General features: G+C 44.5%; 1 protein-coding gene across 1 annotated transcript in view; it reads right to left on the reverse strand.

The window, feature by feature from the left end:
• Positions 1–543: 543 nt before the first annotated feature.
• Positions 544–17743, reverse strand: part of CENPF (centromere protein F) — a 54612-nt gene continuing 37412 nt past the window's right edge. The window contains 8 exon segments of the mRNA XM_045838762.1: positions 544–2644; positions 7133–7311; positions 8761–9237; positions 10397–10553; positions 12818–12979; positions 13301–13477; positions 16206–16358; positions 17638–17742. Of these exon segments, the coding sequence (XP_045694718.1) occupies positions 2447–2644; positions 7133–7311; positions 8761–9237; positions 10397–10553; positions 12818–12979; positions 13301–13477; positions 16206–16358; positions 17638–17742 (1608 nt within the window). The 3' untranslated portion in view covers positions 544–2446.

The raw sequence follows: 17743 nt of genomic DNA on the forward strand, positions 1-17743 counted from the left end.
CATGGTCTCTCCAGACATAGGAGTCAGTTCCACCTGCGTCTCTTAGTCCCAGCCTCTAAAATGCAGAACCTAATGTCTCCATTAGCTCCAAAGGAGAAAGGTTTGAGCGAAAATACAAAAACTCTTTGGAAAATGTGTATAATTTCCACACAATGTTTTTAGTTGATCCCTAGCTCAGGGGAGTGGTGGCATCAGATACCTAAGTGTTCCAGGAGGTAGGATGTGAGACTGAGGATACAGACTTTTCTAATTAGGATGGTTGTCCCGAAGCACTTCAGGTTGTTCTCTCTAGGCAGGGAAGCTCGCACAAAGCCCTTCCTCTATGCTATGACACAAAACCAAGTGGCAGGGAGAGCAGAGCTCAACTATCCTCCAATACCAACTCCAGGACTTAGCATCCCCTTTCTCAACCACAAGACAGAAATATGAACACTAAGGCAATGACTAGTACAACTTCTGATTTAGAATGATTGATCATAGTTTATTTCCCATTTAAGTTATTTTCAAGACAAACGGACACAACCTGAATGAGTTTGGAAGAACTTGGGAATTGTAGGACCGATGTTCTTTCCTGCTATGTGCAGGACTCAGAACAATGGAAGCAGCACACATCTCCCCACCTGGCCCTGTGAAGATATGCCCTGAGTTCCTCTCAGGTCCAAACAAATCTGTGCAAATGTCAGTTCCAATAACAGGGGCTGGCATCAAGTGAGAAAAACCACAGAGAAATCTCAAAGAAGGTAAGTGTGTGCAGAAGTGACTTTTAGGAAATCTGGCTACATGAAATGTTGGTTTTTTTTTCCTTCTCATTGAAGATGCAGCCCCTTTGGACTCTTGATGATTCCCCAAAAACAGAGAACCATCTCAGTTCCTGCAGAATATTTAAGATGAAACACATGGTCTCAGCCAACCCCACATTGTACAGAGGAGAATTGGATTCCTAGACCTGTATGGACTTGGTCTAGTTCCCCCTCGATGTGTCAGCTGTGCTGGTATTTGTGACTCCACTGCTTATATCAGAGCCGGGACTGCAGCATGTTCACTTTTCATCATATATGCAGCTCAGCTCCTCGTCTATGAGTGTTGTTAGCTCGAGGAAAGGAATAATGTCCTGGCTGTTTGTTTATAAGGCTGTGAACTTGAAAATGGAAGGCATGCCGAGTATTCCCCCTAACCAGGAGGGAGCAGCAGCTACAGTCCACCCCAACAAAGAGGAAGAGGTTTTCCAGGTCCCACAGAACTACTCAGCCAGACCTAGTGAGTGCAATCTTCCACTAACTGGGGACAGCCAATAAAGCTGATGGCCTGGTCCCAGCACTGTGTGACGGGCCACGCCCTTGACCTCATGGCAGCCTTGGGAGGAGTGATGACATGGACATCATTGCATCACACCCGAATCTCAAGTGACTGAAGAAGCAGGAAGAAAGCAAGGATGTCGACTTTTAGTAGATGAATACTAAGTACTTTCATATTACCAAAGCATTAGACAACAATGGAGTCCACCTTACAAAAGACAGTTTTAAACAGTATGTGAGAGTACTGCTCAAGTTGTCTACACCAGTCTGAACCAAAAGCCAAGAGCAAATCATCTTTTACTACCTCATGTCCTGGAAACATTTGATTCCCTGATTCAAGGACAAAAGGACTCGCTGCAGAATTGTTAGATTTGGAATGGCTCGTAATACCTGCATGTTTTCAGAACCCTGTCACGGATGTGACCTGGAAAATACCGCATACCTGCAACAAGTGGTCCCAATGCTCATAGTGCATTTAAGTTTAGGAATCATTTTTACAGAAACAGAGGTAAGCTTTATGAGAACAAAATGCCTTGTTTTAATACAACATCACCATGTGGGGGAATGCACACCAAATTGGCCTTTTCAAAGAACCCATCTCCATAGCAGAACATTTCATACATTACATGTTGAGGGGCCAGCAACCAGGCTGCCACAGTGAATATTTGAGCACATTTTCCTTAAAAACATAGAACAGGGCCTTCCTTCATTTGACTCAGCTCTAACAAGTTCTCTGAAAGTATTTCATGTCTAGTACAAGGAATAGTACGTCGGAAATAGCACGAGGCAAGTTTATGTTTTCCTAGGAGCAGTTAATTGAAAGTATAAATTGTTTTGTATCTTTAAAACCCACACATACAAACGGAAGTTATCATACAGTGCTTGCCTCTCCAGTATAATGTTCCCAAAACGCTTTCCACTCTGCTGTGGAGCACAGCACGGGGGAGGCACCTCAGGAAGAAATAGGTGGGTGACCAGGGCTTCCAGACTTTTCAGTGGGAGATCTGAAGAGTACAGTGTATGTACATTTTACAGAAATTGCTTTCTTCCTACTGATAATGTGTCCCTGAGTAAAGACAAGCCCCTGTGGGCACACTGGTTTCCCCCCAACTGCGGCCACCTGCCAGGGGCCCCAACACACAAGGTCCCCTCTACTGGATCCTACAGTTTTCCTGGGACTCGGTGCCAGCTTCCGAGCTGGGCGCGGGGCAGCCTCGCTTGGACTTCAGGCCCTCGCTGGGGCTGCTGGCCCACTGTCTCTTAGGGATGTTACTGGCCGAGAGAGGTCTGGCTGAAGGGTCTTGGAGGATGGTGCCTGAATCCGAGGGGCTTTGCTGAGTGACCTTGACCTGCAAAACAAGCATCTTTGTCAGAGGCTTCAATCACATTCACATTCCTACAGCGAGTTTGTCATCAAACTTGAAGTCAGATTCTTCTTCCCCACATCTTGTACACAGTGTTACCCTTTCTTCTTACCTAAGGACAGGTCCCACCTAAGAGCTAGGAAGACACCTGTCATGACCCCTGATGAGGCACCTTGCAAACCTTCCTTGACACCTCTGATGGCCAGAGACCTGCTCCCAAGGCCAGTGTGACCCTGTCAGACCAGAGGGAAGCTCTTTCAGGGCAAAGACTTGGCCTCTTTGCCTTTGTGTCCCCTGACTACAAAGCAAACATTCAACATACACCTAAGAGAGAACCCAAACCAGCTTCATTGACCTTACTGGAGCGGCCAATGTCATTCAAATGAATGTAACCCAAATGAGTGGCACCACCTTCGTAGGATTATAAGCCTTCTTTACAATATCAAAAAGACCTCCCACCTGCCCTCCTGTAACATATTAATCATACTCAGGTCATCTTTACGTGATTTCCAGGTCAGATCTGCATGACAACAGAGGGCAGCAATATAATACAAAAGTCAGGGGAAGTACATCCCCTTTCTGATGGCCTGCCTTTAAGGAGAAAAAAGGAACTCAGGAAATGTAAGGCTTTAAGAAGCAGATGTGAGTCAAGACTTTCTTGGAGGTTTCCATATTAGTGAAAGAAGATAGTGGTCAGAAGAGAAAGAGGAACAAGACAGATGAAGTACGCAAAGGCTTCACTTAGCCAAAGGTAAAGGTAACAGTTTTGCAGAGATTGCAGGAAGAAGATCTTTGAAACCAAACCAAATGAAACACAAAGAAACAGAGGACAGGCTCTCACAAGGGCAATGTATGTTCAGTCCTGGCCCTGAGAGGCAGCACTGTGACAGGTCACTTCCTGAGCCAGTGCCTGCCAATGACCTCCTTGTGAAGCTGCAAGAAGAAAGAATGGCAATTATTTCCTCATTTATATTCTTTCCATAGGAAGTATGTGGTTTTAAAAGGCAGTTCAATACTTTTCATAACAGAAAACACAGCAAATCTGGCCAACAGATCACATCCCCGGAAAGCCTGCCTGTACCTCGGACCACGTGCAGGACACTTAAAAGGGGCAGCAGCCCTGAAGGGTCAGGATGAGGACTGAATGGCAAATTAACATACATGGAACATTGATGGAAACAAACACTTTTTTTTTAATAAGACATCGATTTTTTTTATATTTTATTTATTTATTTTTAGAGAAGGAAAGGAGGGAGAAAGAGAGAGAGAAACATCAATGTGCGGTTGCTGGGGGCTGTGGCCTGCAACCCAGGCATGTGCCCTGACTGGGAATTGAACTTGTGCTGCTTGAAACAAACACTTTTACTAGTACTCTTTCTTTTGTTTTTAAGTGGAAAGCGATACAAAAGACAGGCATTTCCCTTGAACCCATCAGAGGCTGGGGAATCAAATCTTTAGGCTCACCTTAGAAAGAGAGAGAGAGGAAGATCCCATGGGGAAAGAGAATTTGAGCTAGTAAGACTCTTTCCTAACCCTAATTAAATAGCCAAAGTCCATCCCTGGACTTCCCCCGTGCCTCTAGGTTCAATTTCTCTAATGCTAATTGAGGAAATTATAGTCGGTGACCTGGGTTTAAACTATGGATGTGACCCTGAGGCTGGTTGCTTATGCTCAGACCTGTTGATAACAAGTAGAGGTCAAATTCAGCAGGTCCTTAAACTCTCAGGTTCACCCAACCCCTGCCTTACAAACTACATCTGTGGCCACGGGGGGAGAGGGCGAGGACGTGGATGGCTCCGTGAAAACAAACCTCATTAGTAGGGAAAAAGCACAAAGTCCCACAGAACTGCTGACTGACAGATGCTCTGGTGAGGGCATCACCATCCTCCTCTACACCTTAGTGTCCCGTCCGCCGGCACTGACCAACCCCAGGTTCAGATCAGGTCTACACACATCACACTCCCTTGTCCCCAGCAACTAGGAGCTGCTGGGTTTATTCCTCCCAGAGACATGACAGAGAATGGTCCTCACCTAACCTGCTTTTCACCTCTTTTCCCCTTGAACTTGTCACTGTCACATGTCACTGTCTTGCTCAAAACTCAAGCCAGCCACTTCAGGTGAAGGCGACAATCCTACGTTCCTAAGCAACTGCTTCAGAAAAATGATGCCTTGCTCTGTATTTCTCAAACTGAATGATGAAATATGTTTAACTGATGAGGTGAGCATTTTATAATGTGACTCAGGAAATGCTCAATTAAATTAGAATTCAAGAGGCTGGGTTTTGATGTTTGCATCTAAATGTGCAATCTCTCCTATAACCTCTTGGTCAAAGGACCCCCCTTCAATTGCTCATGCACACTAAATTGCTTAGCAATTCATAAAGGCTGGTGCCTCCTGTGGCCAGCAGCTGAGACAGTGATGAGAAAGATGCAGGAAACCCTGGTTAGGACTCCCTCCACAAGGCATTGAACAGCAGTGTGGAGAGCACGCCCCCTAGTGGGCAAAGCCTTTTTTCTTAGAGAATCAGGCTGAACTCCACATGCAACTCCACTTACCATGAACTCCTCATAAAAGAAGAGAAAGAAGACCCGTGTGCTCATTTCAAGACATGATTTTCTAACACAATTTTCAAACATCTGTTTCTCTCTGCAGCCACTTCAGGGCAACCTCAGCAGCTCTATGCATTCAACAAATATCAGTTGAATGCCAGACGTTGCATTAGACAGGAGGACACAGGTAAAGCACAAACAATCAGGAACCTCACGGAACCCATCTTGCAACTGAGAAGGCACACTTTTAAGCAAGTAAATACAATCAAGTGAACCGGCATGACATAATGGAAGTGCAGGGTACTTACTACCTACGTCATGATTTCCTATTTCAGACTCAAATACCTCACTGGATCCCTGTCAGTGTGAGACCAGCAGACAGCCATTGGCATGCACTTTGGAGTAAGGAGCGGCTCCCAGTCAGCCACCTGAGGAAAAGGCCCAGCCTCCTCTGGGACCTAAACTGGACTCCTAGGATGCAGGTCAGGGGTCATCTTATGGTTAATAGCCTAGGTGCAGCTTCATTCTTTGGAGGCACTAGTTGCTTCATGGAAAAGAAGCTGTTTTATGGTCACTGGAATGTCAGGAGCTACCCCAGTGCCCTCTCTTCAGTGTTTTGTTGTTCCCAGAGTCCAGAAGTGAAATGTAAATGGGAGGGAGGTCGGGAGGGTGGGTGGGACCGGGGAATCGATGAGGGAGGGAAACACGCTGCACAAAACGCTAGCGTATTTCTAACACAAGCAATGGACGGTTGGCTTTAATGAGTGAAACAAAATTTCAGCCTTTCCTCCTCACCCCAGAATTTTTAAAATGTTATACGTTATGGACAAACTTAATACTAGGTATAAATTCCTTAAAACTTAAAAACCTCTTATACATCAGCAAACACGTTCGCAAATACGCGCTTGTTTTGATTCAGCTAAATCATCAACCTCACTATAGTTTGGTATCAAAATTCCTAAACACCTGCTCACTTAAGAATGCTTACATTGCACGACTAACGGTTATGCCACTTGGAAAATTTTATTTGCTGGTTCAAGTTAATCAGGTTGCAAACTCCAACAAGCAGGAAAAAAAGTCACAAGAGTTTTTAAATTCTTGATGCTATTCCAGCAGCATCCAACTATATTTCTGGGATCCCTAGTTTGCAAAAACTGGGAGAACAGCAGGACTGTGGCACCAAGACAGAGCAGGTGTTAACTCTGGGCATTAAATAGTTGAGTCTTCCTTTCCTCATCCTTTCAGGATTGTACTCACAGCCAGAGTTCAATAAAGTGAAAGTAAAACACGAACGTTCAACACAATGCACACACACTATGTGTACATAAATGACAGCGCCAGGTGGTGGATTATAGAAATGCTACGAGATTTGTTAAGCAAATATTCTCTATGCTTTAAATAACATTTACCGGGCTCTTTGCAAGGTACACAGAGATTTCTAAGGTCCTAGCCCTCAACAAGCAAAATAGCGAAATCCATAAACAGCTCCTTACTTTTGACATCCAGTGAAAGGTGTGCTTTCAGCAGAAAGTAAAGGAGGAAGAAAAGGTGAAGAATGGACAGTGCGGGGAGAGGAAAAACACCAAATTACCATGACCAAGGCCTGTGCCAAAATGAGAAGTACCACTTCCAGTCCTTCAGTGCTAATGCCTGAAACTTTCTCCCAAGTCCTTTGAATTCTATGGAACAAGGCCACTCCCCATCAAACTGTCTAAGTGGCCTGCTGGGTCAAGGGCCAGGTTGCAGCTGGATCACTTAACGTGTATCCCCAAGGCTGCTCACCGCCGACCTCTTTGTCCCTCATGGAGAGGAAGGACAGACTTTCAAGAGCTCCCAAGTTAGAGGGTGCAGTGTCAAACACTGCCCCAGAGAACCCTGTCATTTCCTGGATTCCCAACTGGAGAGACTTGTGCACAGGAGGTACCTTTTGCGATCTGCTGCCAGCAGCTCTTGGCTGGGAGGCCCCAGCGTGGTTTTCTTTGTGGATATTTAGGAGGGACTGTGTTAACTTCTGAGCGGCAAGGCGGGGGCTGGTCCTGGTCGCCATGGTTGTTCTTCTCAGGATGAAGGGGCTCATCTTTCCCGTTGGGATGTCAGCAAGCCCTAGGAACAAAAAAAGCTGCCTGTCAGCACTGCCAGGTCCCGTTCTATCTACAATGAACACGATATGCATGAGGTCAAGTTTTAACCAAGTTACGTGGCACTACAAAAAAGCTTTCTCCCAGCCTCGGTGGACAGGGATAAAACTCAGAGTCACGCTGGTAGTTGTCAAACTGAATGAATAACTAACAGGTTTTCCCTTATTAGAAACATTTAAAAAAACACACACAATGGAAAAATAACATCAAACAGAAAAATGTTTCCTGCTTCTTCTATGAGGATGTCTTAACTTGAGTTTTTCTAAGATCTGAAGAACACACCAGGCAAATCCTCCTGTAAAATATGGACTGGTGCGGGGGGAGATGAAAAAGTTAAAATAAAAAATAAGGAAAACAAAGGCCAGTTCTTGTTTATAGGGGAAAATATAAAATGCCAAGAGCTCCTTTGGGTGACCACTGTCACGCGAAGAGATCTCACCTCCCTAAAACTAATGCCGGTTTCACTCTCCACATACACCACCTCCTTCCAGAGAAGGAACTGGCCTGCCTTGTGGTGGCCAAGAGGAGAAAGTCAATGCCAAGGACCTTAAAAGACAGGGTATCACACACACCCCAGAGCTGCATTAATGGCTAACTAAAGCAACATTTGGTTTGTTTTGGTTTTTAACCCTTGAACTACAAATAAAACACATCAATGAGAAGGGATGGCTCCCTTTTGGGGGGCTGGATTTCCTAAGGGCTAGAGTTACTCAGAACAGTGGTTCTCCAACCATCTATGGCAATGGATCAGCTTTGATTATTTTCTAGAGAGGCGGGGATGGGGTAATTTCTCGTCTGCTATAGAATGGTAGTTTTGTATAACAGAGGAAGAATGAATCCACAGAGCAATGGTTATGAGCTTGGATGTTGAGACAATGTCATATTGCTATGACAATTTTGAAGTCTTAGAGTTGATTTCTGGACATTTTTGGGGGTTTGGAAGGTGACGAACCAGTAACTATCATTCCCTGACTCTGGGCCACTCTTGGAGGACCCCTGGGGCTTAGAAAAAGTGGTGAGTGGCTTCAGCCAGGGGACCGTATCATCAGACCCCTCCTCCAGTTCACCTACTACCTGAGTCATATGTGACAACAGACAGGAAAGCTTAAAGGGTGTCCTAGATTTGAGGATTTTTCAGCACAGGAATATCAAATGCAAAAGAGCATTTTAACAATCATTTTGCAAAGCTTCCAGCACCTTGTGTAGTGTGACATGAGTTACTGGATCCTATTCAGTCTCTCAAGACAGAAAGGAAAATATACATCTTAAAAGGTATATAATTTCTGAATGTTAATTTTTACAATTGCACAATAACCTAAAACTCCATGCTCCATGCTTCACATGTCTTTTTGCATGTGAAATTCCATGTGGACTTTCAAAACACCGATCATTTTGTTTTAAAATTATGCCGCACCTTTCTGTACAACTTCTGGAAGTCCCTCGGGCTCAAACTCAGTGTCTTCTGCATCCTCTGCAGGGGGTGTGCCCCTTCTGGCCGCCTTCTGGCTTCTTTTAGGAAACGTGTGTGGTGGGGAAGGCGCTGCTCCTCCCTCATTCTCCCGAATGCCGCTGGACCTCTGCCTCTTGCCTGAAGCTTTCCTTCCGCCGGATGATCCCTTCCTTTCAGTCACACAAGGGACTGGAGGTGACTCTGGGTCAACTGACTTTAGCAAAGGGGGAGTCTGGACAGTCGGTGGAGATTGTTGTGAACTCAGACGGGCCACTTGTGTTTCTAACATCTCTTTGTCTCTCTCCAGCTTCTCGTGGCTTATAAGCAGGGAGCAGTACTTGTCCAAGTACTCTTCTGCCTCCTTGCTTTTCCCCTCGAGGGTTTCTTTCAGTTCTTTCAGCTCCGTCATCAGTTCATCTACACGCGCATCCACCAGAGCACCTGTCAAAAATCACAGCATGACACTCTTTAATTGACACTGGACATCATAAAGCAGCAAACCTGAAACTTGTTTTCTAATTTCTTTTTCTTGGTAGACGTGGAGGAACTATATCTGTGCATGTTCTTAGAGTTCTAACAACCCCTGTTTGGGAGGGATCATATCAGGGAAATTACTCTAATAGATTATGTAAGTCTTACTAGGACAGCTTAAAAAAAACCCACCAAATTTGTATTGCAGCTAACCCACGAAACTTTCTTGTGGTTGTTCATATGACATCCAATGGATTAATTTAGCACGTCTCTAGGTTCTCTGTCCATTCTTCCCACTCACTTGAATGAACAACGTAAGTCGTTCAAGAATATGAAGTCTCCATTGTAACGGCTTTGGGAGGCAGAAAGGGGCCAGTGACGAGGCAGGTCCACAAAAGCTCTGAAAACTATCTGTAAGCAATGAAGGGTCTGGTGGACAAAAGTTTAGGGGACAATCAGGGTGGGAGTCTTGTTCAACTTTTAGCTGCCGTGGTTGGCAGGAAATGCATTAGACAAACTCCCTGGAGCCCCGCATACTCCAAGGTCTCTTCTGAGCAGGAAAGACCACTGGAGCACCCTGCTGAGCCTTGGTCCAGCAGAGCCACTGCTACAATGCTTATCATCATCTCTCCACGCAGTAAGAAGCATTCCACTCAGGCATAGGTGGAGAAAAGTTGTCTTTTCTTTTTTATTTTACTTTCAGACCCAAAAATAGAGCCCTCCAACCCTCCCACGTAGCTGACACACAAGGGTGGGCCAAGGACAACCAGAATGAGGTGTCCACAAACTGGCAGCGGCAGTTCTGATGGCTCTCCGCCATCTGGGTCAATGGACATCACGTGGACAACTCTTCCTGGAATGGCCCATTAGCAAAAAGTGCTGCCCGTTTTTGTGTACGTTTTATGGAACAGAAGATGTGATTGTTCTATTTCAAAATGCAGGCTTCCCTCTGAATCCTGTGAATGATCCGACACCGAGCACAAAAGTCGGAAATTGGAAAATTGACAACTGCCGAGAATCAGCCTGCGCGCAGTAGGACAGTGTAGCACGGAGACACTGCCTGTGCCCACACCAGCCCTTGCCGGCCGCGTACAGGGCCCTGCCCAGGGCCTTGCCCAGCTCACCCCACCTGGTTTCTGCTTCTCTGGCGCAGCTTCTTCAAGCTGACACAGCTCCTTCTGCAACTGCTCCTTCTCCTCCTCCTCCATCGGCTTATGGTGTCTGAGCAAAATATCCATCTTCCCCTGGGCACATGTCTTTTCCTTTATATGGGTTTGATTATCCATCTGCAATATAAAACTTGAATTTAAAGCCTTTGATTTCTTTGTATAAGCACACAGAAAGATCATTATGAGCCCTGGCTGGTGTTGCTCAGCGTGTTGCATGCTGACCTTGGAACAAAAGTTGCTGGTCAGACTCCTGGTTGGGCACATGCCTGTGTTGCAGGCCAGGTCCCCAGTAGGGGGCACTGGAGAGGCAACCACACATCAATGTTTTTCTCCCTTTCTTTCTCCTTCCCTTCCCTTCCCTCTAAAAAAATAATGAAAATTTTTAAAAAATTTAAATTAAAAAAAAAACACAAAAAAAATCATTATGAGATATACTTAAGAATCACATATTGTCAATATAAGAATTATTATGTTCACACTAAAACATCTAATTAAGAATAAAACAATTCACCTTTTCTCCTCAGCTTCCTAAGTCTCCCCGGTACACACTGGTTTTCTGACTCCCCTTCTTGGCATCCACAAACACAAAGCATCATTCCTAAGAGTATGCTCTTAAGTCACGGACTCTGCCTGTGTTTATCCAAGGGCAATCACAACTAGGAGGGTGGGGATAGGAGTCCATGGACTTATTCTTCGTGGGTCAAAATTTCTGAGAATTATGTTTTCATCTGTAATCTTGTGCTGATATGGAATCATAATCCCTAAGATGGCATCTGTTCTAGTCACACCAGGTGAAGACTAAACACTATTATGGCTCACAATACCAATTTGAATTTTGTAAGTAGCTCAACTAGAACATGAGTAGACAGGTGGGAGAATTCATGTTTCCTTAACCAAAAACAAAAGCACTGCAAATGATTGAGGCAAAATTGGACCTGATACCAAGGTATTCAGAGTGTGCATTTATGCTACCTTGTCAGAATATTCACACATTTTGCTACAGAAATATGAATTGGTATGAAGTATTACCCTAGATCCTGCTAGAATATTCCATAATATGTGGCACTTGCACTGTTTTGTGTAGCATCTAAAGATGCAGAATTCTAAAACCACTTAGCTCTAAGGGATTCTGGTAGGAGATCATGAATATATAAAAGCTCACCAAACTATCAAAACCTGAGCTCCATATTCATGTTACTAGTGATTTCATCCTGTGTAGATTTCATCCGGAAATCACTAGCAATGTTTCAATAGAGCGGCACTTGCGAAATTTTCTATTTCTGATTCCAACCTTTATTGGATTAGAGATGGATTATTTCAATTGCAAGAATGCTTATCAAGTATATCTCATTAAAATTACAGGTGGTCTGAATAGACTCAAAAATGCACCATTCTGTACATGGTATGAATATCAATGGACATTCCTCACAGTAAAACTGTCAAAGACTAAAAAGGCAGAAAGTGTGTAAAAAAGTAGACCCAAAGCTACATCCTTCTATTATGAAAACCAATTATCTCTCGTGGAACAGAACATCATTGATCATTCATGTTATTGTGAATTTCATGAGTGTCTGTTACATTGGGATATTTCCTTCCTCCTGATCAGTGTATAAGAGCAATAAACCTCAGAAGTTGATATCTCCTTTTCTGTTAGAATATATTCAATACACAATTAACATCATAATTTTAAAAATATATATCTTCTTTTAGTAAAGACCTTTACTGGAAGATATTTGTTTTCCAGGTTCATTATTGTACCTTCCAGATGGCATTCATTTTATAAAAACATCTGTGTAGGAATCAAAAGAGCCTCCTTTCCAAGGAGAATTACAGAAGCACCATCTCCAGCCTCAGATTCCCAAGACTAGAGCCCACCTCCTTTTGTTCCTAGCCAAGAAAGCTTCATGGTCCCTCTGTGGAGAGGAAGAGGAGAGTGGACACATACACGTGCCAAGTGCCCAACCAAATGCTTTGCCACACCTTGACCTTCCTGGAAGCCAGAGGAAAGTAAGTGGGTTTGGTGACAGCAGGGAACTGGGACACCCATCAAGCAAGAGTTTGGAATTACCCACCAAAGTGCTATCTACAGCTGAGGGGCCTGCCCTAATCTGTTATTGCTTTAATCTTCATGTCCATCTCCAGAAGTCTTTAACATTCTCTAGTTTGAGGATTTACTGAGCAATGAAGTTCATTCAAGCCATGAGTCTATAGGCCATCCACTGATTTTAAAAAGAGCTCAGCAGAATTGCTGAGTGATATTATTCATAACTACACAACACTTTTTCATAGAAATTAAAATGAAATCTTATAAGTCAATACCATTAAAACCACAATTCTGTATAAACTGTTCTAAGTCATGAAACAATGAGAAGGAAACATACCTTGGTTTTTATCAATTCTCCTAAAAGCTCAGTGTTTTCTTTCAAAGAATTACTGAGCTGTTCTTTACTGGACTTCAAGAGGTCTATCTCCACCTTCTGCGAGCTGACACATTCTTCTGTAGAAGTGAGTTTCTCTCTATATGTCTGGATTTCCATTTCATGCTAGGGCAGAAAAATGCTATTTCAGCAAAACAAACCCCAAAGAAAACTGCTGTTCCAAGGACCACTTCAAATGGACTCTGCCACTCTCCAACTACTCTACTCTGAGATGCAAATGTCGTTTCACAGCTGAAGTCGTCTAATGAGGCATGTGCAGCGAATTGGGAGAAAGATAATGTAGCTCATGATGACACCCTTCCTAAAACCTCAGAGCACAATAATAATAATAATGCAGAACTTTGACCTTCTTGCAAAACGAATGTCTCCTTACCATGGTCTACACACACTTTCCAGCTCCCCCAGGTACCAAACTCTACTTTTCACCTGTTTGTTTGTATCCAGAAGCAAAGTCTGATGTCTCTTTTCAGCTTCCTGAAGCTGTCGCTGATATTCAGCTATTTCCTCTCTCATTTGCTCTTGCTTTTCCATCTGGTCTTTGTGTGCGTAGTCCAATCTCCTCTTCAAGTCACTATTTTCTAGCATGAGTTCCTTCAATTGGCCCTAATGAGAAAAGTAATACAATCGTGGGAAAGTAATTAAGAACCTCGATAATATCTTCAGGAAATACTGAGTACCAAGGGGGAAAAACTACTTCACGAGCAAGACAAAAATCTATACAGAATAGTGGAATGATCCTTAGCAATGCATTCACTTTAAATTCCAACTTCATGTCCAGTGGCAATTTCCTCTGTTCTACCCAGCCACCCCCAAGGTCACAGCCACGGGACCACAAAACCTCTGAAACCTGACTTCAACTAATCCACTCTGGGACTCTACCCTCCTAGGCTATGGGGCTGGCTTCTTAGAGTGTTTCTATGGCAATCATTCTTTGACCTCATCAACAGCACCACCATTACAACCTTCACACTCGAGCCCCTGCAGAGTGACACTCTCTTCCTTGACCAGCTCAGAGGCCATGTTCTATCACTGTAAGAATTTCCTTGCAAGTGCCCTGAACCCTTTTTCCTCCCTCTCTTCTCTATGCAGGACAAGCAAAACGCCAGCCCTGGAGGCATCTGCCTTCCCTGTGCCAGATCCCACACAGCTGCTTCCACCCGTGCATGTATACGCACGGGCCAGGTCCCCCTCCTCATCTCCCATTCACTCAACCCACTCCAACCAGCCTTCACCCCAGCTCCTCCTGCACCAGCTCCTCCTCAATCAGCTCCATGCTGTCATATACCTCTATGATGCAGATCTGGGGAGCACTATTCAGTCCTTGACCACTCATTTGACCTCTGAGTAGGTCCCCAGGCTGCTGACCACTCCTTCATCTTGAGAGCCCCTTCCTTGGCTGCTAGGACATGACATTCCCCTGTGTGGCCCCACCCAGTCTTCTCAGTGTCTTTGCTTGCTCTTCTCCCACCTCTCCCCCTCCATGCTGGAGGTCCCATGGCTCGGCCTGTATTTTCTATCACTCACATCATCTTGAATTACAACCTGTGTTCTAAACTAGCCGAATGCATATAGCAACCCCAAACCTTTCCTTTAAAGTGCAGCCTTGTGTATTATGTCACTTCAGATTTTATTCTAACACTTGACCACGGCCTGCCTTCCTCTCCATTCTTTTTCATATCATTTTCCATCTGATTCCAGCCACAAGGGCTTCCTTTCATTTTTTAAAAAAGTACAGTTCTTTCTAATCTCAAAGACTTGACCACACTGCTCTCTAGACCCAGAGGCTTCCATCCTGCAGTGGGCTCTCTGTAGGCCTGACTCCCTATCAAGCAGGCAACATTCTCTGACTGCCCCATCTACACTGGGTTAATGCATACCCCGCTCCCCAATTCCCAATTATTCTGCAATAGACAATCTCATTTGTATCCTTTGTAGCACTTAGCAGTTTATGAGTGTTTTGTGCTTCCTGTTGTGTGCCTAGACTGTAAGCGCTATGAGTACAAGCAGCACAGGAGAGCTTTGGTTCAACCTTCTACAGCCTAACCCTGGCAGTGCTTAGTGTTTACAGAATGAATAAATGAATGAATGAAGTCACCACAAGCTCACATGCTCCAATGTATAAACTTGAGGCTAGACACTCAGCTTTTCTTTTTACTAGAGCCTACGAATGAAGTACAATCAACAGCATACTTGGGACATACCCAAGCTGCTCAGCACCAGAGATTTCAGCAGATGCTACATTCAATGTATCATCAGTAGCAACTCCTTCCACGCAGGATTGCCCCAAAATCACTCAAGTCAATTGCTGAGATTAAATGCCCAAACTTTACATTTTTTTAAATATTGATTTGAGAAAGAGAAAAATATCAATTTGCTGTTTACCCATCCATGTTTTCATTGGTGATTCTTATATGTGCCCTGGCCTGGGATGGAACCCATGACCTTGGCTTATCAGGATGACTCTCTTACCAACTGAGCTACCTGGCCAGGACAAATGGCAGCATCTGTAAATTTTCCTCAGCTTCCATACTGTATTTGAAAGAAAGTACAAGTTTCCACAGCTTCTTCTACATGCTACTACAAATATCATTTCAACCTTTTTGTACTCATTCCGGGTCAGAGTCACACTCTATGTGCCGCCCTTTGGTAAGGATTCTGTTGGAGGGAAGCTGCATGAGGACAGGATGGTTATTGGAATGTTTACCATGTAACTGGGTGTGGAAACAGGTTTCACTGCCCCTAGCAACACTGCATGCAGGTGGCAGCTCCTGGGACTCAGTGCTGAGATTCAGGAGAACGGGAGGCACCGGGAATCAGCAGAGCCTGCTATGGGAACAGCAGTGGGGAGAGGGAGCCCAGGTGCTACACATCTTCCCCATGAACGTCTTCTAAAAGAGCACCCAGGACTGCTCTAACTCTACATTTTAGTGGAACTTTCTTTCTGTTATTTTGTTAGTTCTCCACAATATCAGCGGATCTGCCTGTAGCAACACTCTGGCTGGCAGTCTCTGGCAGGCTAGGAAAGCAGCCTATTGAAATCTGCATGAAATCTACTTCTGATGTGACTTTAGTAGAGTACAGGGTCCACATCTACAGAAAAATGTTTGGGCTCCAAGACAGGACTGGTGCTGTGCCCTGCGGCTGCTCAGGGCTCCATCTGGGCCCACAACAGTGCCGGCTTGCGAAGATCGCTGCTTCTCTGATCCTGACAGGAGCGCTCCAGTGATTTTTCTCAAAAGCTCAGTAACATTTGGCACAGTGCAGAAGGTCTTACAGAAACAAACAAGGAGAGTGTGCACACTGATTACTGATCTGTCACAGACGGACTTACTTCTTTGGGCTTCATTTCTTCCAACATTACATTTAATTCTTCAGTTAGCCTATGTTTCTCCCCATTGAATTCTTCTGTCAAGTCCGTCATTTTCTGTGTTATCTCGTGCACTTTCCCCTGCAGCTCCGTTTCCCTCGAAGTCAAGGAGTTTACCTGAAATTGAATCATTCGTTAGAGCTGCTTTTGCTTGTGCATGTTGACCAAATGAGCATGTTGTATCCCTGTGATACAACAGTCGTGACCATTTGACTTCAGGCTCCAGTGAGAAAATGGACCATGTCTAACCCTCCCTTCACTCATCACTCAACCAACATGCTCAGGTCTCACTGGTGAGCTTCCCTTTTGTTTGCAGCAAAGATTCAAGAAAGGACAGCAATAGGGGAAAGAATGACAAGGAAAGATAACATTACTAAGGATCAAAACCCTGCATATAGGCATGAATTTGAATTCAACTTAAACATCAGGTACTATGGTATGATGCAGCATCTTAGATTTTTATCATTTCTTGGACCTCTACTAACCCTGCAATGCCATACTCAGAGGCAAGACACATGGCTGTGATGAGTTAGAGCAAACTGACTCTGCTGCTTGCATTTGTCCCTTCGCATTGAAACTGTGGGGTGTAGGTTTTCTCATCATTTCCACCCGAACGGCCATCTCCTGCAAGCCATCCAAAAGCTCAACACACTTGGAAATAGAGTTCTGACTGATTGCATTTTTCTGGGCACAACTTTTTTCCTGTAACATCTGTGCAGTAAAAAAGAGTTGGGAAGGAATCAGTTTCTCAGATCAGTAAGCAAGCATGGAGGGCAAGTACTTATTTCCATAATAGGGGAGCCACTTCATGGTGGACCTTCCCATTAATCATCAGCGAACAAAACAGGAGCCTGCAGGGGGAGAAGGTGCAAGAGAGGGGCTGGAAGCACAGAATGCCCAACACACACACTGGGAGCCATGAGGGTTCTGTTGGTGACAATTCGATCACCCTCTTTAATACTTCTTTCTCCTAAAGGCTATCAAGGCTCAACAAGGACAAAGGGGATGCCTTCTGATCCTAACTAGTACCTGGTACACCCTCTGCAGCAGTGGTTCTCACCTGGGCATGGGGAGGCTACTATTCTGAGGCACTGTGGGAAAGGGAAGTGTATTGGAGCCAGGAACTGTACATAACCCAGAGCTTCTCCCATGTCCAGGTGTCACACTGACTACCTGGGCCAGTGCATAGAAGAGTCCCATGCAAATGAGTGCCAAAGCAAAGACTCACTACTACTGCAGGCAAGTCAACGTCCCCCAAGTTCAAGACCCCATAAACTTCATCAAGCCTTTACAAAGTTTGGTCCAATATTGCAAATACAGTCCAGAAGGAAATACAACTCATCAGTGGTTTCCCTCCCTCCTGACAACATATACAGATGTACGAAAAGCCACTTACTCTTTCCACATAGGAATGCTGTTCCATTTTCATCGATTCAAGCTCTTCCTGCAGGTCCCTGTAGGAGTTCTGCAGCACTTTGTGGGTGTCCTGCAAAGTGTCATTT

The sequence above is a fragment of the Phyllostomus hastatus genome, unplaced genomic scaffold (assembly GCF_019186645.2).
Source record: "Phyllostomus hastatus isolate PE091 unplaced genomic scaffold, TTU_PhHast_1.1 phas_contig_283, whole genome shotgun sequence".
NCBI lineage: Eukaryota > Metazoa > Chordata > Mammalia > Chiroptera > Phyllostomidae > Phyllostomus > Phyllostomus hastatus.